Genomic DNA, 24,871 nt, shown 5'->3' with positions numbered 1-24,871 from the left:
GGTATTATGAGTTTTTCCCTGGGCTGGCGGGCGGTCTCCAAAAGACCGCCCGCCAGCCCAGGGAAAAACTCCCTTCCCACGATGAAGCCGGCTCGTAATCGAGCCGGCGGAGTGGGAAGGTGCGACGGGTGCTGTTGCACCCGTCGCGTATTTCACTGTCTGCAAGGCAGACAGTGAAATACATTTTGGGGCCCTCTTACGGGGGCCCCTGCAGTGCCCATGCCGTTGGCATGGGCACTGCAGGGGCCCCCAGGGGCCACGCGACTCCCCCTCCCGCCATCCGGTTCCCGGCGGGAGAACCGCCAGGAACAGGATGGCGGGAGGGGGAGTCGGAATCCCCAAGCCGGCGCAGCAAGCTGCGCCGGCTTGGAGGATTCCTTGGGGGCAGCGGGATTCCCTTCTCTGACCGCGGCTAAGCCGCCGCGGTCAGAATGCCCCGTGGGGCACCGCCGGCCTGTCGGCGGTGCCTCCCCGTCCAGCGGCCCTGGCGGTTCTATACCGCCAGGGTCGTAATGAGGGCCTATGTGTCTTCATTTGTGTGGACAGTCCTTGTTCCTCAGTGTAGGAACTTGTTTTCGGTTCCGAGGCCGGATATTTCGGTACCGAAACCTTTTCGACTGCTTTTTTCGGCTCCGACGAAACCTTCTTTACTTTCGGCGTCGTGATCTCTCGGTGCCGACCCGTTTCGGTGCCGCTGTCTCGGTGCCGAATCTTCTCTGAGCCACTATCTCGGGCCCGAGATTGCTGTGTGCCGGTATCTCGACCGGAGTCGGATGACTTCGACACCAGCTCGCCCTTTTTCGGTGCCGATGAACGGTCACCTATTTTTTGGGTTAAGCCATGGCCTGTTGGCGGTGGCGTCCCCTGGGTTTTGGCGCTTTTCTCGTGAGTTCTTGGTTTCGACGTCTTACTCACGGTTTTAGGCGTTTCCTCGGGATCGATATCCTCAGAGTCCGACTCCTGGGTGGAGAATGTTTCTTCCTCCTCCTCGAAACGCTCTTGTCCTGTCGGCGCCGACGCCATTTGCAGTCTTCTTGCTCTTCGGTCCGTGAGTGTCTTCCTGGGCCGAAACGCTCGACAGGCCTTACAAGTATCCTCCTTGTGTTCTGGTGACAAACACAAGTTACAGACCAGATGTTGATCTGTATATGGATACTTGTTATGGCATTTTGGACAGAAGCGGAATGGGGTCCGTTCCATCAGTCTTGAAGAGACACATGGCCGGGCCGACCAGGCCCCGACGGGGATGGAAAAAAAAAACAAAGGGCTACCGGAGCTCTTCTTAATTCGGTGTCGATCTGTTGTAACTAACCCGATACCGAACGCAAACAATACCAACGATTTTTCCGAGATTCTAACACCAGATGGCGGGATGTGCACAGCATGTGTATCTGCAGCTACACATGCCATTGAACATATATATATATATATATATATATATATACAATATTTGTGTCAACAATATTTTTGACACAATATTTGTGTATCCCGAAATTTTTGTACTCGATATTATGTCACTGATCCACTCATGTGAAGGTTCATATCCTGGATCATGTGTGGGCTTCCAGTTTAAATGTTATGAGTCTCCAAATAGAACACTGTGTGTGTTCTCTCCATTCCATTAGTAAGTGGAGGTTACTTTCTTCACAGATGAAAACCATGCAACATTAGAGGTCAGGTACTCGACAAAGAAAGTCTGTGAATCTGTAGGAAATTATGACCTAATAACTCTTTAAACCCTCTCAAGTCAGGCAGAAGAGCACTATATGCCTGATTAGGAGTTCGGCGGATGGGTCTTCCCGTCCGGCAAACTTCCGAAGGGATTGCCGCCACACTGGCAACATCCCGCCAGACCCATCACAAGTTTCCTGCTAGGCTTACGGGCAGAAACCTCGCCTAGAGGGAAACTGGTAGCAGCATTGTCTCCAGCTCAAAATCGAGCCGGCAGCAATTCTGTCACTGCAGGGGGCACCAGCACCCTCGCAATGTTCTGCAAGTGTGTTGGGCAGGGGATCCCTGCACTGCCCAGGCCAAGTGCACGGGCAGTGCAGGGGCCCCTTGCATCTGTTCTCCGCCAGCCTTTTCATGGCAGTAAAACCACCATGAAAAGGCTGGCGGAGAACCAGGTTGTAATCAGCAGGGCGGCACTGATAGTGATCTCAGCCACTATCAGTACATCAGGATCACCGATCCTGGTGGAGACGGGGGTACCGTGGCGGTCTGACCGCCAGGGTCTTAATGTGGCGGTTGGACCGCCACCGTAAGGCTGGCAGTCTTAAGACCGCCAGCCTCGTAATGAGTCCCTATGTTCCTTTTTAATTCTTGGTTAAATGAAGCAATGGTGATGTGGCGAAACTGGCAGCTTCCTACCTATAATCACTCTGGACAGAATTCATATATGACTTACAAACTGATTAGGCCTAAGATGGAGGGAGTAGGTTACGGAATAACTGATAAATATCAGTTAACTGAGGGATGTAAGGCAAATGAAAACACATCTCCAAGACACTTTACCAAAGACTCGCTTGGAAGCTTGTCTAGTGCATATTAGGGAGACAACTACTCACCACATTTCAAAAACTGGCTACTGAGAAATTGTCTTAGAAAGAGAAATAAGAATGCCAGACCACTGCCTCATTCAGACCAACAGATGATCGTTCACATCTTATAGCCTTTAGCATGTCTAACAAGTACCAAAATGTAAGCAGATGTGAACTGTAGTGGATTTACATTTTGCCATCAGTGAAACCATCTTAAAATCAGTCAATATGAAAGTATTGTTATTCTTCAGCCGTTTTACCCCTAGTTTAGGAGAAGGCAGCAATATCCTATGGAATTAGACATATTTTTCAGTGGGATTGAAAAAGAAAGGTAATTTTTAGTGGAGGCCTCTGGGGTGGACCTCATCAAGGTGGGTGTGTAGGCTAATACAAGATACCGAGTTTGAAAGGCAAGAAAAACTCTCTTTGGTTAAAACCTTATGTTGCCATATAAAGATCTGAGTTTTTTAGCCGAGTTCCCAGAGGGTGGTTTTCATTCTATTCTGCTCCCATAGCTATTTAAGTTAATGTAGTCCCTGTCACTACCTCTACACATAGTTTACATTTCATTACTGATGTTGCTTTTGTTCAGACATTGTTCATCAAGTGAAATTAAGTGGAGTTTTGGAGTGGAATTGTGACCATCTGCATCCTAACACAAGCTTGCACAGTAGGTTTGTCGTTCCCAGCCAGGTGTCTCCAACCAATTGACCACAAGTTACCAGTAGCTTCCACACAACTTCAGAGTAGCTCGCCTTGAGTTCATTCTTAAATAATCAAAGTACAGGGTCACATTTTTGTTTTAAAGTTAAGGGAAGGCTTTGTTTACTTTACATCATTATCATCAGGCAGCAGCTTCCAGGGCCTGTTTATGAGCAGGGCTCAGTCAGATATATGGGGCAGGTTGGTACACAGAGGTGAAGAACTGAAGCATATAACTCTTAAATAAGAGTCATTTCCAACTCAGTGTTGGAATTTGAGAACAAAATGATGTTTCTGAATGCCTTTCCATGGGAGAAAATTTAAATGAAAAGTTACCTTAATGATTAAGTCTTCATTTTAATTTTCTCCCATTTCAAAGTGTCTCATTTACAAGCAGCAGGTCTTTTTACTCCCAAGGCCAGTAGACACTGTGCCATATTTATTACTGTATTATAGTCATTTTTTGGTCAAGCGTAAGAGTTCAACCTCGTGTACACTTTTAGTATACTTCTTATGGCATAAAGCGATTTCATTTGTTGGTTGCAGTTTCCTTTAAAAATTCTTGCTCGCTAGTGGTCAGTTCTGCCTTTTTCTCCCTCCTTTTTCTGTTTTAGTGGAGTGACAAACTACTGTATTATTCAACTTTGGTTTCTTCATCTGTTGCTGTAACAGACTACTTTATCATTTCTTTGTTGCTCGCTTTTCAAAGAAGGTTTTTTAGGCTTGCAGCTGCCTGCATTTTATTGCAGCATTTTGTTCCTCCCACCTCCTCCCATTTCGCTGTCATTTGTTTTGGCTTTATTCTAGTGCTGTCCTCATTTACCTCTGGCTCCTAAAATAAGCTTATTTTACAAAAGAAACACGGGGCATTTAACTCACTGCTCATGAAAGCCACAATATGCCCTTTCTGCTAGAATGCAGCTAGACCTACAAGCAATGATGTAAAACTTGCTTAGCCTCGCATTTCGAGTCTCTCTCTCCAGGGCCCCTCCCTGCCAGCCCCTGGGAGACATCCACACACAGTGCATTGCTTATCTCCTTCATTGGGGCCATAAATCTTCTCAGGCTGCTTTGCTACTGTTAACTTCATTAGAGCTTTGTTGAAATGCGAGGCAAGAATGCTTGTAAGACTTTTCATTCTGTTAAAATAAAAAGAAAATACTTTTTCAGCCTTATTTTCCAATTTCTGTTCACACGTTTACACAACTCGAGGTAGTACCGTCATCTTCTCGTCTCTCCTCAAGGGCTTGTGATTTCTGATGTCAGTAGCTGCCAGTGACCACCAAAACATGGCAGGAAAAGACAAAATTATGAGACAGAGTTGACCAATTTATGTGGCAAGAAAAGTCCAGTTCTGAATTTACAATGCCAATAGCTCTAACGCAAGAAAATTAAAGACCTATTGCGTTGTAAATGCTTGTTTTTAATGGGGGGAATTTAAAGTGAAGAAAACGTTTTCTATGAAATATTAAGGGCCTCAATATGAGGTTGTCAGACTGGCTCCCAGCCTGCCAGCCCTGTGGAGAGGAAACCACTGCAGGGCAGAGCCTGGCGTGCGGCAATCTGACGGCCACTGCAAGTCTGGAGATTGTAAGACTGCCAGACTCGTAATGAGGCTCTAAGTCTTAGGGCCCAATTACGAGTTTGGTAGTCCAATCGTTGGACCACCATACTCATGGAGAGGAGGCCGCTGTCAAGCCAGCGGCCTCACCCCCTGTTGTGTTACAATGTTTGCACCAGACTGACAGGTGGAAACATAATAATAGAATGTTTCCGCCTGTCAGCCCGGTGAAAACAATGCAGCGGCATTGGCTTCGGCTCCCTTGGGGAGACGAGGCCATTGCTGTCGCACACAAGCACTTTCGGAATGCACACTGTCTGCACAGCAGACAGTGCGCATTCTGAGGGTGCTTGCAGGGTGGCCACTGCACTGCCTTGAAAGAGGAGACATGATCAGCATGGCAGGGCCAAAATCGGCACCACCATGGCTGACTACCACCAACCCATATGGACCCATGATCCTGGTGGTGGTCCGACCACCACGACTGTAATCTGGTGGTCAGACTGCCAGGAGTGTGGCAGTCCAACTGCCACGTGAGTTTGGTGGCCCTCGCACCGCCAAACTCGTAATCGGGTCCTTAATGTCTTTTACCAATTTTAAGTAGGGCACTCACATCTTAATGTTTTATGAAGCATGCTGCTTTACTTAAAACTCCTCCCATTTAAACAAATGTATTTTCCTGTTATAAAGATGGCTCCATGTCTACAGGTGACTGGGAGCAAGATGCCTGGTGTTTGAAAATGTGAGATGTGGAAATGGGAGAAAATGTAAATGATGAGTTTTATGAAATCCATATAAAACTCTTCAGTTAATTTTTCTTGACACAATGTCATATTTTTTTTTGTTTTTAAATATTTTTTTATTAACATTTTATCATTCAATAAACAGTATTATGTTTACAGCACCATCTTGTTTGCTTCGTGTTAGTGCATAACAGTGTTAATATCACTACTGTCTACATTGTTTGAATGTTCTACTTCATTAATTATTCGATAACCTTTATACTTTAAACGTATGCAAGAATGGAACAACAGTGGCGCTTCTTCTCGTATGGGTTGCCCAGTTGGCCTAGTGTAGCAGAGTCATGTTTTGCTAGCTATTATACAACACCTATAACTCGTTTCAAACATTAATTAACTTAAACTTAAACACGATGGCAAAGTAGGGGGTGGAGGCTGCTAATGCAGGGGGATGCCATTTCTTGGCTTTTCCAGTATGTATGGTGTCATTACTCATAGATTTGTTTGGTTTCAGGTGGGTGGGGCGTCTACCGGGTTCAGCCTGTCTGTTAACCAATGTCATGGGCTCGGTCCCCTGTTGTCCACCTTTTGTTCAATCTCGGCCTTATCGTGTCTTCCCTTATCATGTCCTAGAGGGCGAGGCAACATTTCCTCCCTTCCTATGTTTATCCAGTCTCCACTCCTGTTGGAGTGTCTGCGTCCGCTGTTCTCAATATATTGTCCCAGCTTGTCATTGCTACTTCCCATTTCTGTGCTATAGGGTGGCGACGCAGTCCCCTCCCCTCCTCGCTCTTCAGGACCTGGAGTTCGGCTCTAGCCCATGTTGTAACGTCTTGTCTCCACCCAACCCGGGGGGGCCGAAACTGTGCCTTCCAGTTCTTTGTGATCTGTCTCCTATATAATACCAGTGCCAGACTCAGAAATCGGGTCTCCACTCTTCCCCGCGGCAACCCATTCCCAAAGCCCATCAAACATCTGTCAGGGGTCGGAGTCAGGTTCATATTAAGGAGTCTCGATAGGTCGGACATCACCTCTTCCCACCCCAGTTGGATTTCTGGACAGGTCCATACCATGTGGTCAAAATTTGCGTCTACATTTTTACATCTGGGGCACACCCTAGGAACTCCCCCATAGATTACTGTTAGCCGATGTGGGGTGAGGTACGTTCTGTGGAGGTAATTATATTGTATATATCTCAGGCGCGTGCTGCGAGCTACGGTCCGGGGGTAAGCCAAAGCTCTGTTCCATTCCGCATCTGACGGTTCCCTACCGACTGTCCTCCCCCATCTCTCTCTCAGTGGCCGCAGGGAATCTAGTGCATCCTCAACTTGAACTCGGTATAATTTAGATATCAGATGGGACTCGTCTCCTGACGTCAATAGGAGATGCAGCACCCTGTGGGTAGCTGGTTCCGCATTGACCGTGATCCAGTGCGTTTTCAGCACATGTATCAGTTTATGATACATAAGGAACTGACCCGGGGAGACTCCACTGTCAACAAGATTAGTGAAAGACCTCAACACTCCCTCCTGAAACAGGTCCCCCACCGTTTCTATTCCTGCTCTTCTCCAGGTTCCGAGGCTCATGCCTCCCAGGTTCCTCTCACCAGCCTCGATCGTAAGTACCGCCAGGGGTAGGGCCGGAGAGTACGGGGGGACAGTGCCATCCCTTTTCACGCACCTCTTCCAACATGCTGACGCCACTTTTGTCATCAGGCTGTGCATGTGAGGATTAAGCTTCCTATTTGTCATTCGAGCAATGAACTGATTTATGTCCTCCACTACTTGGTCGGCGTATCTCTCCAGGTGACCCTTACCTGTGAGCCACCCGGCAACCCATTGCAGCTGGGATGCCAGGTAGTAGGCTTCAAAATCTGGTGCTCCTAGACCCCCCTTGTTAGTTGGCCTGCATAGTATCTGGAGCGAGGTGCGTCTACAGCCATCATCCCATATAAGTTCCCTGAGTAGGGTGTTTAGTTCACGAAACCACGCTGTTGGAATCAGAAGGGGCAGGTTAGCGAAGTAGTATAGAAGCCGGGGCAGCATGACCATTTTGGACAATGCTACTCTGGCCATTATCGTTAATTTCAGCGACCGCCAGAACCCCACTGAGGACTTTAGGGATCGTAGAGCTCTGCCCAGGTTACCCTTGCGCAAGTCTGCCCTGTCGTGAAACACCTGTATGCCCAAATACTCAAAGGTTCGAGGGGCCCAAATCATATCCCCAGGGCATGTCATCGGGCGTTCGCCGCCCGGAGCCATAGGGAACACACAAGTCTTGCTACGGTTGAGGCAAAGTCCAGATATGTTCCCATAGTTCTCCAGCACTCCCAGCGCCCATGGGAGATCCTTCTCTCCGTCCCTAAGGTAGACAAGTATATCATCAGCATATAGCGAGATGATATGTTCTTGGTGTCCCCATTCCACTCCTCTACCCACGCCCTCCCGCCGCATCTGGGACGCCAGCGGCTCGATGGCCAGGGCGAATAAAAGTGGGGACAATGGGCAACCTTGTCTGGTTCCCCTGTGAATTGGGTAAGTTCCGGATACTGTTTTACCTGTTCTCACTCTTGCCAGCGGTGACGTGTACAACAAGTCCACCCATTTGACCCAATCTTCACCCATTCCCATATGGAGCATCACTGCTCTCAAGTAGTCCCATCTGATCGAGTCAAATGCCTTCTCAAAATCCACCGCGAGCAACACCCCTGCTGCAGGTTTCATGTCGCTAGGCATATTCAGGACCGCAAAGAGACGTCTCAGGTTTAAGGAGGTGCTGCGATTCGGGACGAAACCATTCTGGTCTACATGTACCAGAGTTGGTACAAGAGGGAGTAGACGGTTGGCCAAGATCTTGCTTAGTATTTTAAAATCACTGTTTAGCATTGACAGGGGGCGGAAGTCAGTCACCGAAGGTTGCCTAGATTTTGTCTTAGGGAGTGGGACTACCATTGCCTCTCTCATGGTGCACGGCATTATCCCATTCTGTAGCTATTCTGTATACATCTCTACCAACTGGGGGGTCAGTTGCTTCTCGAATTTTTTATAAAAGTCCATGGGGAGGCCGTCTGTTCCCGGGGTCTTCCCTGAGGCTAATTGAGCTATAGCTTCACCGACCTCCGCCACCGTCACTGGGCCCCCCAGCCTATCCCTGTCTCCGGCCATCAGGCTCGTTATAGGTATATGTTGTAGGTAATTATCAAACACCTCCGTACTGATTTCAGCCGGTTTTCCATATAAAAAGGTGTAATATTCCTTGAATGCATCATTTACAGGGCCTGGTCTACTTCTGCATGACCCTTCCTTATCCAGCACATTCGTGATGGGCTCAGCCTCTCCACCCGGCCTCACCAACCAGGCTAACATTTTCCCAGACCTACCCTCTTCAGATTGTAGGGAGGCAAAGTATTTTTGTGTGCTGTGACATCTAAGTTGTTCTTCAATCTGGGAATGGTCCCTCTTTGCCTGAGTATATTTCTCATTTACTAGTGTGCCAGTCCCCTGAGTAAGTTCTCCCTCATGTATCATCTTCTCTAGCGTAGTCAGCTCCCTTTCAAGTGTGCGTCTCACTCCGGCCGATTGTCCAAGACAAAAACCCCTTGTCACCACCTTGAGGGCCTCCCATTCCGTAGATCTAGAGCTGGTGGATCCACTGTTAAATTGAATATGGTCAGTCAGGTGCTGTCTCAGGGCGTCTCTATATGCTGGGTCCTCAAGTGCTGTAGGGGATAATCTCCAGGCCGGAATGGGGGGCCTAATCTCTGCTGCCCTCCATGTTACCAATAGGGGGCTGTGGTCGGACAGTGTACGGCCCAGATATTCTGAGTGAACCATCCCACGTGCAAGGTCAGCCGTACACCCCACCCTGTCGATTCTGGTGTGGAGTCGATGAAGGCCCGAATAATATGAGTAATCCCTGTTGTGTAAGTGTTGTTCCCGCCATATATCCACTAGCCCCCAGTAGCTCATCCATTCACTAAGTTTCCCAGCTATCTTACTTGATATTGCACCCTGTAGTGGGGGGGAGGATCTATCCAAGTCTACATCTAATATACTGACACAATGTCATATTTATATGTGAAAGATACATCCATTATTTTAAGTGGGAGAAATTTAAAGTGCAGAAAAATATTCCATATACTGAACAAATTTGCAGAACATTTTTCTGCACTTTAAATTCCTCCCACTTAAAAAAAATGGTTGCGGTATCACAGACGGCGAAAGGTATGTCCTATGCCTCAAGTGCATATGACACAGTCTCTAAGTCAACTGTGCACATATATCCGCTTCATACGCACACATGTTCATACAACCCAAGGACCATGCTCTTCCTGACACACATGGCAGCCCTGTCATATTACCCCTAGTCAAAATAGTTTGTTCAAACCATGAGATCTTGCTCTATGGACATTATGCTTAAAGTCAGATAAGCTGGGAGTGGGAGTTGTCTGGAAACAATGAGTGAGTTGCTTAGCCTTCAGTAGCTCACAATTATTTTTACTGATCAGAAGTAGCTCTCACTACCGTAAAGTTTGAAGACCCCGGTTCTAAGTCCACTCACCCATTATGTTCAGGATGTTGTCGGCGATGGTGGTAGGAGTCATTGTGCCCTGCGTGGTCTCATTCTGGAGAATGTCCATCATGGCTTCCATTTTGCTTAACGTTCTCCGTTGGCAGGACCCACACACATGTTCCTCACTGGCAACCTGCAATCAGATTCACAATACAATTTTACAGAGGCCCCAGCTGAAACAACAGTGAGATAGACGGTGGTCATATTTGACTAAGTTGACTTGGAAACAGACATGTTCTGTTTGTTTGAGGGAGGGTCTCTGATTGTGCAGACACACTTTTGGGGTCTAGGAATTTTCAGCGCTGGAATTCTGCCATTAAATAGCTCTTGTTGTTCAATGTCTTGCACTGAAATTGCTTTACCTCACAACCCAGTGCATCATGGACAGATTTTATATATCACAAGGGTAGCATTGGAAACACAATACCCACACAATCCCTAATTGTAGTGGTCAAAGTTACATAAAGTCAAATTTGGGGTGAGATTAGTGCTACAACAGACTACACTCCTGGTACCAGGAAGTGTGAATGTGGTGATTGCTAAAAGCAGTCCCACATATACAATGCCTAACGTGTCTGGAGCACACAAACAGTGGTAAGCAAAACAGTAATATACATGTAATTAGAAAAGTGTAATGAGTTTTAATTCCAGCACAAAATTACAATAATCCACAAAGTGGTGTCTTTATACACAATGTGCTAAAATAAAATCAATTGTAGAAAATAACTGTAACATTGAGTAAGCTGGGCTCCCATCCTCTTGGATGGTCTCTTAACTTCTTAGTAAAACGTTTTATTCAGATTCCTTGGTCCTCCTTATACTCTTGTAAACCTTATTGAAAACTACATTATAATCAACATTCTTCTTTCCAAACTATATCCTTGGCATGCCTCTAACCCGTGTCTGGTTTCCAGTCGTCCAAGAACATCTAGAAAAGATAATTGACATTTTGGCGCGTCGGGGAACAGAGAAGATTATTTCAGGTCATTCTGGCTGTTTTAATGTTACCCTTGCTAGTCATAAAATAAAATATAGGAAATTTGAGGCAGTTTGGCAAAAGGACCCTCTCTATGGAGTGCAGATTAGTTTACACACCAGCCAAGCATAAAATTAATATTTTTGTTGCTACTGGACTTTTTTCATTCCGAGGACTTTTGACTCATAACATAATCAACTGAAAATGTACGTACCACTCACAGATGTCTAATTCTTTGGAATTAATCTTTCAAAAAGGAGTGTTGTTTTGACCAGGTGCAATATTCCCTAACGTCTCAGAAGTAGCAGCTGACAATACATTTGTATTAGTGTGGGATGAGACGGATTAAGCTTGTAAGTGAGAGCTGTACAAATTGAATTAATGACATGACATACCCATTAGGACCTGAAAAAAGCTGGCCAAACTTATTTTACTTACTGTATGAAATCATCATCCGCCGAAGCCAGGAGTCATGTCTTTGGGCCACTGCTGTTACCCAACCCCTTGAGAAAGCTCTAAGCAGGAATGTATTGGACATGTTGAACCAGTGGTTACTGTGAAACTATCAATCAAGAGTAAATCTAATATGGACCTCAATGGTCTAGTATACAGGAGTGTAGCTTGACTTTCACTTTCATATCAGATGTGACAACACAGACTAATGTTGTCTTTTTACAATGTTCAATATTCAGTAATGTTTTGAAAGGTTCCCGAATTCTTCCTTTTCTGTTTCATGTTCACATAAAGATCCTTTTAGAACATCCACCTTTTCTGCACGGTCTCCTCAGATTTTTCACTTTTTGCTGTGCCCTAGTTTTGCTGGTTTTACAACTCTGTGCACTTTACCCCTGCTAATCAGTAGTTAAGTGTCTGGCCCCTCCCCTCTGGAAATAGATCAATTGATTACTTATCATTGGAATTTCTCACTTACATAGTCTATTGTATAGAAAGTGCACCCAGGGGCTGGAAGTTAAAGTAGCACTTGTGGGCTGCAGCACACATTGTGCAATACAATAAGGTGGTAGTGCAGACGTGGCTTCAGGCTTACACTGTGTAGCCTGACTGCTGGAGTGTAACCCTGCAGTGCAACCTGTCAGAATACCCCTTTTTGACAGGTGAAAACCTCTATTTAACTAGAAGTAAATCACCCCTCTGTAAATCTTATAGCCCATCAGGTAGTGTGCATTTGAAAGTGAGACACGCTGAAAATTAATATTACCATGTCCCCACCGTGACACAGCCCAAAAAGTAATTTTTATGGTCAGAGACCTTGCTGTTTTATGTATAAAGCCAAAGTGAAAATTAAAATAATAGCAGATTGGCTAATACTGCTCACGTGGGAAAGGGATCAGCTAAAAAAACCTACATTTAAAAGTTATTCAAAAGTAAGTTGTTGTTAATAAATATTGAGGGAAAGTAACTTTTAGAAAGTCACCTTTTTCCTGTCTGAAGTTCTTGGAGGCTAATGTGTATTAGCTCTCCAGCTTCTCCCATTCGCTTCTGCTGAGCCTTGAATAGGTGTGAATGAGGCGTGAAATGCCTCCCAGGTGCAAGTAATAGGCAGTCCTGAATGGGCAGAGATTACTCCTCTGAGCTAAAATGAATATGCAGGTTAGGGTCTGTTGGCCTCCTTTTGTCAGCACAGTGTCAAATCCAGCTTGACAGGTTGGTTGAGCCACATGTGACATTTGTGGTGCACTTGAAAGAGAGAGGTCAGGATGCCAAGACAATTCTTGTGAATCCCCTGTCTTGTTATTAAAGGGGTCTGCTTTTGTCCTGCCAGACTTCTGTCTCTGCGTTTGTTATGGGCACAGTGCCTGCTTTAATCTTGATTTTAGTGTTTGATGTTTGAGAACACTAGGATTACTGTTGTGTTCTCCCCACTCACACCTACAGCCTCAGAGCTCAGGTTTAGTATTGCTCATGGCATTTTTGGCATGTTTGCAGTAAGGCAAACAGGAATGACTGCAAAAGTAGGTAGGTCAGGGACTGGGTACCTTTAGTCCATTGGTCAAAGAGGTCAAAGAGGACCATAGGGATTCCCCACCCACGGGCTGGTGGATCATTGCAAGCTAGCCCCTCACCCAGCCCTCAGAACACTTTCTGGGCAAGCTGAAAATATATAGCGGACTGGACCTGCAGTCTGTGACCAGAGAGGAACCTTGAAGGACTGGACTGGCTTCCTCTTATACCCATGACAAAGAAACTGACTAAAACGTTCACTTGACTGACCTTCTATGTGGCTATAGGGATACAACAAGTTGCCATAGGCCTATTACTGAAATTACAAAGCTGACCACTGGCAACTGGATCTGGACTTTATCCTGGTATTAGCATCTGCCTGTCTGCCCGGCACCCTGTGAGTCTCTGAGTGCCTGCCTTGAGGGCCTGGTGTTCTTAGACATGTATTCCTGTTTTGATTGGAAATGGAAGGATTGGGTTAGGAGGTAAAATATTTGACTAGTGTTAGCCTGGTTGATGAATCCGACCAGTGCTCTGTGTGCCACCGTGATCGGTCCCAAATTGTGCCTAAGTCCTGCTTTACTGCAACCATTCACTATCATTGGTACTTTGAGCTTTTTGGTGATATTTTACAAATACATCACAAATTCTGATCTATGGTTCCTCTTCTTATTTTTTTTCAGTTTGGTGTCATTTTGATTATTACATTTTATTCTATTTCCTTAATTTGGTTTGAGATTTTTATTGCTTGGTGTTTTGACTTTGTTACTATTTTGCTACTGCATAAATACTTAACACATTGCTCTTAGTTAAGCCTGTCTGCTGTGTGCCATGGCTACTGGGGGCTGACCTTAGATTAATTTAGGTACTTTGATGGTTTACTCTGACAAGAGTTCTGATTACTACTTGAGGTGGGAAGTCGCTTACCCCAAATAATAATCCAGTTTCTTAGAATCTTGATGTGGCATATCATTCAGTGACTTGCCACTCACAAGTCAACTACATGCAGAACTGTACCACTTTGAAGGGTTTTATCCTGGGTTGATGGCTCCTCTTACAGCTGGGTTACCTATTAGTAACATGATTCACACTCATTACCTACACAATGCACTCTCTTCTACACATGGCACTCCATCAAATAGTCAACATGCTCAATGCACATTTTAAATCCTTGACAGATATGCACATGCTCTTAACAGAATACTGAACAATCTCATCACATTCTGTAAACTGCACTTGCCTATAACCTAGTTAACCACACATGTAGCATGCACTGGTGTAACAAACACTGCACAATAGCATCTGTCTCTAAACACAAAAGGCTCACCCTCTTACCACACTCTATATTATTTTAAAACAAAGCACCCCCCTCCCTTGTGTTGCACACTCCCCTTCTAACACATCACACACTTTCTTCACACATAGGCACACTCTGAGCCTAAATCACAGACTCATTTTCTTAGATAAGTATAACTGGCAAAGCACTGTTACATAAGCAAAGATATTAATTGTGTGCAGCAACGTATGCACATTTTACACTCGCAGAAATTACACCTGGATGTGCAGAGGTGGGCCTGTTTAAGGGAGTGTGAGATGAGTGGTCAGAGAAATGGAATGCAAACAGCCGAAAACCCCTGAGGTAACACATTTGAGGCTGCTCCTAAACATAATTTACTGTTGGAAGGAAGAACTATAAACAGAATATAGTTTATGAAAATTATACCTCCCTTAAATCTGGCAGCGCATACTGTCTAGGGTTTATGAAACAAACATAAGATGGCCATCTTTGAGAACACCATACAGTTACACACAGGACTTAACATTCATAAATTGCTCATAGATCTGAAGGAAATTCCCCAAACAGTAAATTATACAAAACATTAAGGGCCTGATTAAGACTTCGGCGGAGGGGATTACTCTGTCCCAAATGTGACGGAAATCCCACCTGCCGAATTACGAGTCCATTATATCCTATGGAACTCGTAATTCGGCGGGTGGGATATCCGTCACATTTGGGATGGATTAATCCCCTCCGCCGAAGTCGTAATCAGGCCCTAAGTGTCAGCTACACAAATTTAGTGAACTTTGTCAGACAGGAAGTCATCAAGTTCCAGCTCACATTTTGGATTTCATTCACATTTGGGAAGTCCCAATAATTTTGTGCCTACAATTTTGGGAGTGAATGACTCCTACTGCAAAAAAAAGTATAATTCAATAGTTTTCAGTGCTGAGAGCAAAATCAAAGGCATTCAGTCAATGGAATTTTCAAGATTCCCCATCTAAGCGCACAGAGAACTGGCGAGACCATAAAAAGAAACAACAGAGGGTGTCAACCAATGAACAGATGAGAACAATTGTAAAGGCGGCAACCTGGAGGTCATAATTTTAAGGCAAAGCAATCTTTAGAAGTCTTTGACTTTCTGGCTCATGTTGTTGGAAAGGTTTGACTCTCACTGGACTTTAAAAAGTCCAAATAAGTCTTAATCGAAGCACTGGTAAACTATGCATAATCTGAATTCAAACTGTCTTTGTGAATCATGTTAACTAACCACAAACTCTCTTATCTTACATGGCCGGCTTTTACCACACTCTGTGCTTGCTTCCGATAGAGGGTGCCCTCAGGTATCTTCTCAATGTGCACTCTCTTACCGTGCATTGTGCCAGCGCTGCTGCGATCTGCTGAATGTCATCCACATTGTTGACTCTCAGGTTGATGAGAGTGTGTGTGATGTTTGCACGTGTCCGGAGTCGAAGTTCCCGTTCGCTACTGGAATTCAGATCCCAACGTCCAACTCCCTCATACTAGGAACAAAGAAAAACATTTGGATTTGAATACAAAAATTGAAAAATGTTGCTACAAAAAGAGGCAGAGTTGTTATCCCTAATGATTTATTAAGGCCTCAGAAACAGCACTTATATGCCAAATTGCTAGGGGTGGAGCTATTTTCCTAAAATAAAATGTGATATATTTTTTGTCAAGAGGACAGAAAAAAAATGGTATTCTCAGAAAAAGAGAAATGGCTGTTCACAAGCACAAATCCAATCGATGAGGAATGCAACACATATTACAGAAGATATTCAGACAAAATAGGACAAAAAATGCTTGTCGGAAATGTTTTACATATTTGCCACATTGACTTACTGCAACAAAAGAGCTAACATTTTCTTACATATGCTTAGGGAGAAGGCAAATTATTGTCAATGTTACTGCACAAAAAATGTAATTTTGGCAAATGATATTATATTGCGGTAACATAGGGCCTCATTATGAATGTGGCGGTCTTCAGAACGCCACACTCGAGGTGGCAGTGGGACCGCCGCACTCCTCGTGGTCCCATCACCACATTACAACTTTGGCAGGGGGGACTGCCTAAAGGCCGATGTCACTGCCAGGAATGTGGTTCCTGATGGGTATATGGCGGTCTGAGTTGTGCTTAGCCGTGGTGGCTCGGAACTCAGCGCCACCGTGCTGATCACAACTCAGCTTTCCGCCAGCCTTTCCGTGGCGATCACGCCGCCAGGGAAAGGCTGGTAGAAAGCCAGTGCCGGAGGCCACAGGGGGGCCCCTGCATTGCCTAAAGCCATGGCATAGGTAGTGCATGGCCTCCCCACCCAGCACAGTCAGAATGTGCATGGTCTCATTTGCAGACAGTGTGCATTCCAAGGGTGCTGTATTGTGACGGTATTCACCTCGGCTCCCTTAAGTGAGCCGAGACCAATACCTTAAGGGAGCCGAGACCAATACCGTAGCACTGTTCCGAACGGTCAGCCCAGCGGGAACGTCATTTTACAATGTTCACAACGATCAGCTCAGCGGCAACATTGTAATACGAAACGGGGGGACACCACCGGCATGGCGGTGGCGTCATCCCTGCGACATTTGCGGTCCCGTGGTGGGACCGACAATGTCATAATGAGCCCCATAATTTCATCACCCCCACCAAATATGTTTTAACTAAATGTTAAATACTGCAAGCATGGTAAAAGGTTTTGTTGGGCTTCAGCTCCCCCTCCAACCTACTAACAACAGAAAACGATTAGTCCTTAATGCGTTTCAATTTATCACGTTAAAAATATATGTGAGGATGTTGGTTGGGGGCGTTCTTAAAGCATAACCTAATGCCAATGTTCTGCACCATTTTTTCTGGCACTAAATCTAATATTTAAAAATTAAAATATATTTTAATAAATGAGACAAAATTTGTGATGGACTTGAAAAACCATTCGAGAAATGTTGACGTTTGATTCATACTTATTCTGTTCTTTTCTCTTTTCAGATTACCATACCTGCCTGGTAATTATCCCCATTTCATGTATGACATTTTCAACCTGGTCTTGCATGTTAGCCAACTCTGCCCTATATGCTGGGGTATGTTAGTTCATAGTCAATCAATCAATCAATCAATCAGGTATTTATAACACGTGACTTATCACCTGGAGGGTCTCATAGCGCTGGGGTGAAAGATGCAGATCAGTCGAAGAGTCAGGTCTTGAGGTCCTTCCTGGATCAGCGAGGGGGATTGCCTGAGGTGGAGGGGCAGTGTGTTCTAGGTCTGCGCAGTGAGGTAGGAGAAGGATCTTCCTCCAGCATAGTTCTTAAGGATCCTTGGGGTGGAGGCGAGGGCCAGCTGTGCAAAGCTGTCTGGTGGGAGTGTAGAAGGAGGGGTGGTGGTTGAGGTAGGTGGGTCCGATGTTGTGTAGGGCCTTGTATGCATGTGTGAGGAGCTTGAAGGTGGTTCTTTTGTTGACCTTTAGCCAGTAGAGGTCTCTCAGGTGTGTGGTGATGTGGCGGGGGATGTCCAGAATGAGTCTGGTTGTGGCGTTCTGGATTCTCTGGAGTCTTGTTTGGAGTTTCTTGGTGATGCAGGCATAGAGTGCTTTGCCGTAGTCAAACGTGCTTCTCATGAGTGCCTGGGTGACCGTTCTTCTTGCCTTAATGGGGATCCATTTGAAGACCATTCAGAGCAGGCGAAGTGTGTGGAAGCACAATGACGAGATGGTGTTGACTTGGAGGGCCATTGACAGCGAGGAGTCGAGGATGATGCCGAGGTTGCTTGCATGGCCTGTGAGTGAGGGAAGGGGCCCAGAGAGCTGTGGGTCACCAGGAGTCATCCCAGGTGGAGGGGGTGGAGCCCAGGCTGAGGACCTCAGTACTGTCTTACAATGTTAAAATAGAAACTACAAGTCCCAAAACACACAGTTGGCTAAAGTTCCATTACTGGCTGAAAAGTCTGCAAACGTCATGGCTTTACATGTCAGCTATGAACACTTCATATTTCCTGTAAAGCAGTGATCTTCAATAACATATTGTACATGATTGCCAACTTCCTATTGGCAGACGTATCACTCTAAAAAAGAGCTACAGTGTGATATTTGATAGGAACTGGAGGTTCCGGTGAATAGAGTTATTTGTAAGGTTTGGCATAACTCGTAGAATTTCACACCGCAGAGTTCTGAGGAGTTACATGAAAACTGCGGACTTCCACCAACAGGCGGAAAATATGTATGTCGAGCTGAAATTTACAGTCACAGTGTGAGCAGTGCTGAAAAAGAAGTGCAAACAACACCATGCAGTGTGCAAGAGCGTGCAGCCATTTGAGGTGATTTTGCTGCTGCTCGAATAGAAAATCTACTCGTGTGGCTGCAAATCTACGTCTGAAGCAGCCCTCTGACCGTGACTGCCCACAACCGCTCATGTCCAATGTTGTTAGAAAATCTTGCTATAAGGCATCTAATCTTGCTCCCCTTTCTGCTGCCTTGCAGGAACAAATTTCGCCACGTGGCTATTGGAGGAGTTTGGTCGGAACTCATTGTTACAAGAGTAACATTGAGTTGCTAACTTCCACCAGTTCTGTGGGTAGAATGAAAAATTCCACCTACCACTAGTTATTTGTAGCCTCTTTTCACTGCTCCTCCAAGCACTGACATGACTGTCAAAAGAGGCTAATGATGGGGCATTACAAAGTAGTTCAAGACTGCGCTGCTCACTTCCACTAAATCACAAAAGTGAATTTCATGTCCAATGTTGTTAGAAAATCTTGCTATAAGGCATCTAATCTTGCTCCCCTTTCTGCTGCCTTGCAGGAACAAATTTCGTGAAAGTTTGTAAAGAATGGAACATCATCATAAGACTTCTCAGCTTTAGAGAGAAGGAACACTCAGCAGTAACTCATTACAAATGTTTGTAAAAGAAGAAAGTTTTCAGAAGAACATCCACCCAGATGGTTTGACAGGACACGGAGTGGAAGGACACAGAGGAAGAGGATGCTACAGAATCAAAGCCAAAAAAAAGACAAGTGTCTGCAACCCTTGAAGATCTTCTTGAAACAAAGCATTTCTGAAAGAATAGCCTCACCAGGTCTCAGAGAGCAGCATGGGATAAAGCACATACATCCACAACAAATAATGGTCTGATATAAAGTGTTATCTGCTAAACAAATACTTATAATTCATTTCAAGCAAGACTAGGTGCCATTGCAATATTCTTGGATAAGGTTTTGGAGGAGAGACCTGTGCTGCAATCAAGACCTTCAGAGTAGTAATATTCTTTGAGATATCATAACAGTTCAAGATAACAGACATTAGACTAATCTAGTCAAAATCCTACTTGCGCCAATATAGGTGCATGTCTCCCATCCAAGTTTAAGGAATGGGAGTCTTTTATTCAGTTTCTGGAGTTGAAGATATAGGTTGACACTACTGATACAATCTGACAAAAAAGCTCAAGAAAGATACATGTTTAAACTACTGAAGCAACTTGACCTAGCCAACAAGGTATTTATTTTATTTGTATTTTTTATAAATCTCTACGTTCTACGTGCTAACCATCTTTGAACTCTGTGCAGAGGACAGTGAGGTAGGGACTATGAAAGTGGATCAGGCTGGGATACCAAAGTTGGAAGGGTATTCTAAATGTTCTGGATGTGTTGCGGGAGGTTAAGAGGGTACCCTTAAAGAGTCGTAAGTAAGTTCTGACAGAGGTAGCTAGATGCTAACCCTACCGGACAGAATCTTCAGTGAACACGACAATGGACTGGGAGTCTGTGAGGACAATTATGTGTCACGATCAGAAGGTTTTGAGGTACCTGAGTTTTAGGAAAATGCTATGCTACCAGATTATCGGTCAATCTAAAAAGATGGGACTTCAGTCCCTTGCTATACCTGAGAAAGTCTAATTCGACTGTCAAATAATCTGGGTGGATGTTCCAAGTAAAGAGACTTCTAGAAGCCAGAGAGTATGAGGAGCGAAAACGGGCAGTTTATATGATGGCCAAACGAACCATCATAAAATAAATAAAACACAAAACAGAGAAGAGCTCTAACTTCAACTGCTGGGGATTAATTTAGAAACTATACCAATAAGTGAATTTCAAGACGTTTTTAGGTAGAAGCTTACATGATGTCAAAGAGCAAGGTCTTCCAGTCTATTGTAGTAGCACATTTCAAATGTTGCTTCTGGGCTACCTTTGTTCTACCATGGAAAAAAAACAGTTGTAGAGACTTTCTACTTCTGTCTCTTCTTTCTGATCTTATTGCTCTGGATCTGTTGCCCATTCATCGAGGACGCCCTCAAGGGTCTCTTTTGCCAAGGATGCAGACTGCACAGTATGTGTATGAAACTGTAAAAGGTCTAGGCAGAAACTAAATCCACCCAGCTGCAGAGGTAACTATAGCATACATTCTGCTATATGAGGATGGGCTGGCATTTCCGTGAGGTAAGACAGAAGATTGTGGGAACCTATCGATGTGTAGGGAATGCACAAGAACACAGAAGTCTGTTACGCCTTGAGCTTTGAACATCTTCATATTGCTCCTTGTTGAAGGGGAAATACATATCAGTGATTCCTGATTGTCAATATGTCACGGAGTGTGGCATGGGGTGCAGTTTGCCTTCAGCCACACTGCGTCATTGAACAAACAGTATCTGTGTTGAGGACATTTGGGCTGGAAACAAGAATGACAAAGACAGATTTACCAATAAAGAGACCGACCATGCAGCAGGAGAAGACATTACATTATGCACAGCCAAAGCATACATTTTTCCACAAGTAGTTACATGTTTACCTCGTTGAGTACAGTAATGAGGGCCAAAGAGTACTCAGTGACAATCAGAGGGTCTCCCTGTTTCACCAGCCCTGAAAGGGTCGTCTCAGTAAGGTTGTACAGCCAATGGGCCAGGCTTGGGAAACCATCAGGTGGGCTTGGCAGAGAAATAACCAAGGAGCTTGAGGGAGAGGAAAGAAAAATTGAGTACACAGGCAAACAATATGAGAAAGAAAAATCTTTCTTGAGATACGTCAGATGCAACTCATTTATAAAACACGTAATTAGGGGCACTTTAGTTGTCTCATTGCACTGTTTGTCACTTTTCCTGCTCTTTAGACAAAAGTTACTGTTTCATTCCACTGAATTTAGTGCACTTAATGGCTGCTAAATGTTACTCCTTGTTTTAATTGCCCCATTCAAGAGACAATGTTTTGTACACCTTGCGGTATTGATGGGAGTCCTTTAGACAAAGTTGTCAAGCATCTCTCTTCATTTTGGGTGATCCAGCTGAAGGATGCCAGGTGATTAGTGTAACCTGAAATCGACTTTCCATCCTGCAACCCAAGGCCTATTTTAGGTCCAAAGCCAAATCACATTCTAGATCAAATCCTGGATCCTGTGCTGAAGCCCATCCAGTACCCTATTCTGTATCCCACTTTATTGCCCATCATGAATCCCTCCCCTTTAAAACTTCATCCAATCAAATATCATAACCATCTTAGACTCTATTCTATCATGTGACTCAAACCAAAAGCCATCCCACATGAACCACCACTCTCTCATCTCACTGTATCTTAACCATTGTATCTGATCCAATTGTTTCTCATCTTATCTTACCCCACCAATTGTTCCCAATCTCATTGTATCTCATATTGTCACATAATCTAGCATCCCCACTTGTACCTTCCCTTCTTATCTCAACTCTTCTATTCCCATCTTTCCCAATTCCATCCCATCTTATCCAATCACATCATATCCCATCAATCACGGTCTTATCCCATACCATCCAATCTTATCCCATATAATTGCATCCAATCTCATCCCATCAATTTGCTTGCATTATTATCTCACTTCATACATTTTATTGTTCCTAAAATAAAGAATTAAGTAGGTTGAGATAGCACGGAGATCTGGAATGTCACACTGAATAAAGTGTGACATTCATTAAATTAAATAAATGAAGTAATTTAAATTAAATTAAATAAAGATTGTCATTCATTGTCCTTAAAAAGATTAAGGCATGTTCACAACTTACCGGTTCAGGGCTACAATAGCAGCTCCCTTCTGGTCTTGAACAACTACAGAGAGATCCACAAGGAAGTGCTTCTGGTGGAACCCAGGGGGCAGGAAGGCACTGTGCTCGGAGCGGCTTCCTTTGTACACACAGAACTTATCACAGTGGCCCAACTTACAGCGTGTTACAATGAGGCTGAAGACCAGGGAAGCTCCTTCGTCTTCAGAATCTTTCCAACCTGCAATTGCAAAAGTCAAAGGAAACTTCATACCAAAACTATTCTACAAAACCAGATGTTAGAGACTGCAGAGCTCAAGCAAAGGATCGCCTGTGACAAGGAGGACACAGCAACGAGGACCAATGATTCTCAAAGTGAAGGTAAACAAGAGACCTGGGAACCAATGCCCCAGAGTGATGAGAACTTTCAAGGTGAAGGTTAACAATATCTCCTCAGCCTGTGCTGGCCCTGTAGGCAAACAGTCAACAGAGTGCGGGTCTACCATGATTCCTGAGGGCAGAAATATCACTGAGTAAAGAGCACCCCTAGAGGCGGGACAGACAAGTGAATTCATGATCAGTCAAGCCACCTTGTGTGAGAGAGGGCAGCCAGGGATAGCCTATCCTTGACTTGCTATTTTGCAACTCCAAGCACTGCTTCGATGTTGTTAAGGGGTTAATGGCGCAGGAAGGGTTTAAACGTGTGATGTCACTGGGGTCCAAGGTCTACAACCTCACTTCAGCTACACACTCTATTTGGAGAATCAACATCTATGTACAAGCTGAAGGAGAGAATACTTGAGAGCACAGAACTCAGAATTAATCCTTCAGATTGGAACAAGGGGAAGGAAATTGGCAGTACATACCACCAAAAGGTGAGGAAATACAAGATCAGGATAGATATGCTTTCTGAGCAAGCAACGTAAGCTTGCATAGTGCGAGTCAAAACTCCTTCTAAAGTCAATAAAGGTTATGAATAGCATATTATATTTTGTTCATCCACACATGATATATATATATATATATTTATATATATTCACTGAAAAAGCCAAATGTTACAGGGATGTTATAGTTAGGTTCTGAATTTACTCGTACAAAACCATAGAACTTCTGCAACTCAAAAAACTGTTTTCCTATGGAAACATGGTCCTAACTATAACTACCTACTGGCAACCTCCAGTAGGAAATATATATATATATATATATATATATATATACGCTTGATGAATTTTCATGAAATTTTCAAAACTAATATGACAGTCGGTTCAGCTTCTGACTTGAAAGTTTATGAGTGATCTGTCAAGCGGGGGCCGAGAAAATGGGGGGTGCCAAAATACATTTTCTCCATGCATTTTCCCATAGGGTCTTTAGACACACCTACAGCCCAAATCGCTGAATGGAATTACAGCAAATTTGGCAGGAAGCTAGCTCTTAGTACGCAGACTGTGCTTTTTGTGATTTGGTGTACATCTGTTTAGTAGATTCTGACTTATTTAGGGTTAAAAAAAATATAGATATATAGGGATGCGGATCATCGGATCCTGGAAAGGACCTTATTGGCTCTCTGCAATCATTTTGTTTGTCATATTGGCTGGAGGGAGGTAAAAGAAGAGTGCAAAAACATATAAGGGGTCAGGATGCAGGTATCCTGACCCTATAAGACACATAGAGGGTTACCTTAGGGGACTCTTGTGGGCAAACAATTGCCCAATGTTTTTTTTTGTCTGATCCACAGGTCTCAGCGCAGCCCCCTGTGTAAATTCACAGAGGATACGTGGATCAAGAGAAAAATGAAATAAAAAAATCACACACTGTATCGAAACCCATGCTGTGCATGGGCGAAGGCCATGCACAGCTTGGATTTGGGAGCATGCAACAGGGTTGGCTGTAGGCTGGTTACATTAACAAGCGTGCTAAAAAAACTACAGAAATTCACTCAAAAAAATTAAAGGTTTTAGGGATATTAAAGTTAGGTTCTCAATTTACTCGCACAAAATCACAGAAATTCAGCAGTTACAGTTATGGTTAACTCAAACGGTAACTATAATTCATGCCCTCACCATGCACAGCTAAGTACTCCACATATTACATCACTGATGACACCTTATATAGGATCAATGATATTATCACTGCAACATTTCCAATAAAATTATTGATGAGAAAACTGTGCATGGTGAGTTCGCGAGTTATAGTTACCTTAGAGCATGAGTTATAGTTACTTGAGATAACTCTAATAGCTGAATTTCTATGGTTTTGTGCGTGTAAAATCTGAACCTAACTATAACGTTCCTGTAATCTTTGGATTTTTAGTGAATATATATATAAAAATGTGTTAGTGCTTTTTATTTCACGAAATGCAGTGGTAAAATGATATGTTTTGCATGGAGCTGTGAAATACCGGACTTTTTTCACAGTTCCTCCTAATGACAGCCCCCAAATCACTCCCCAGAGCTTTACCATTGTCAGAGCTACTAGGATTATGCAGCAAGGTTATGTAATTTAGTAAAAAAAGTATGCATAAATGGTAAGCAAAACGTAAAA

General features: G+C 44.2%; 1 protein-coding gene across 1 annotated transcript in view; it reads right to left on the bottom strand.

Annotated features, from left to right (window-relative positions):
* Window positions 1-24,871, bottom strand: part of PKD1 (polycystin 1, transient receptor potential channel interacting) — a 372,995-nt gene that overhangs the window by 123,931 nt on the left and 224,193 nt on the right. The window contains exons 19-22 of the mRNA XM_069209747.1: window positions 22,355-22,571; window positions 21,118-21,277; window positions 15,703-15,855; window positions 10,104-10,248 (exon numbers count right to left, since the gene is read on the bottom strand). Coding sequence (XP_069065848.1) covers window positions 10,104-10,248; window positions 15,703-15,855; window positions 21,118-21,277; window positions 22,355-22,571 — 675 coding nt within the window. The remainder of the gene's footprint in view (window positions 1-10,103; window positions 10,249-15,702; window positions 15,856-21,117; window positions 21,278-22,354; window positions 22,572-24,871) is intronic.

The sequence above is a fragment of the Pleurodeles waltl genome, chromosome 10 (genome assembly GCF_031143425.1).
Source record: "Pleurodeles waltl isolate 20211129_DDA chromosome 10, aPleWal1.hap1.20221129, whole genome shotgun sequence".
In the NCBI taxonomy this organism is placed as follows: domain Eukaryota; kingdom Metazoa; phylum Chordata; class Amphibia; order Caudata; family Salamandridae; genus Pleurodeles; species Pleurodeles waltl.
Note: the sequence above shows the minus strand (reverse complement) of the source record. Positions and strands in the feature narration are given on the sequence as shown.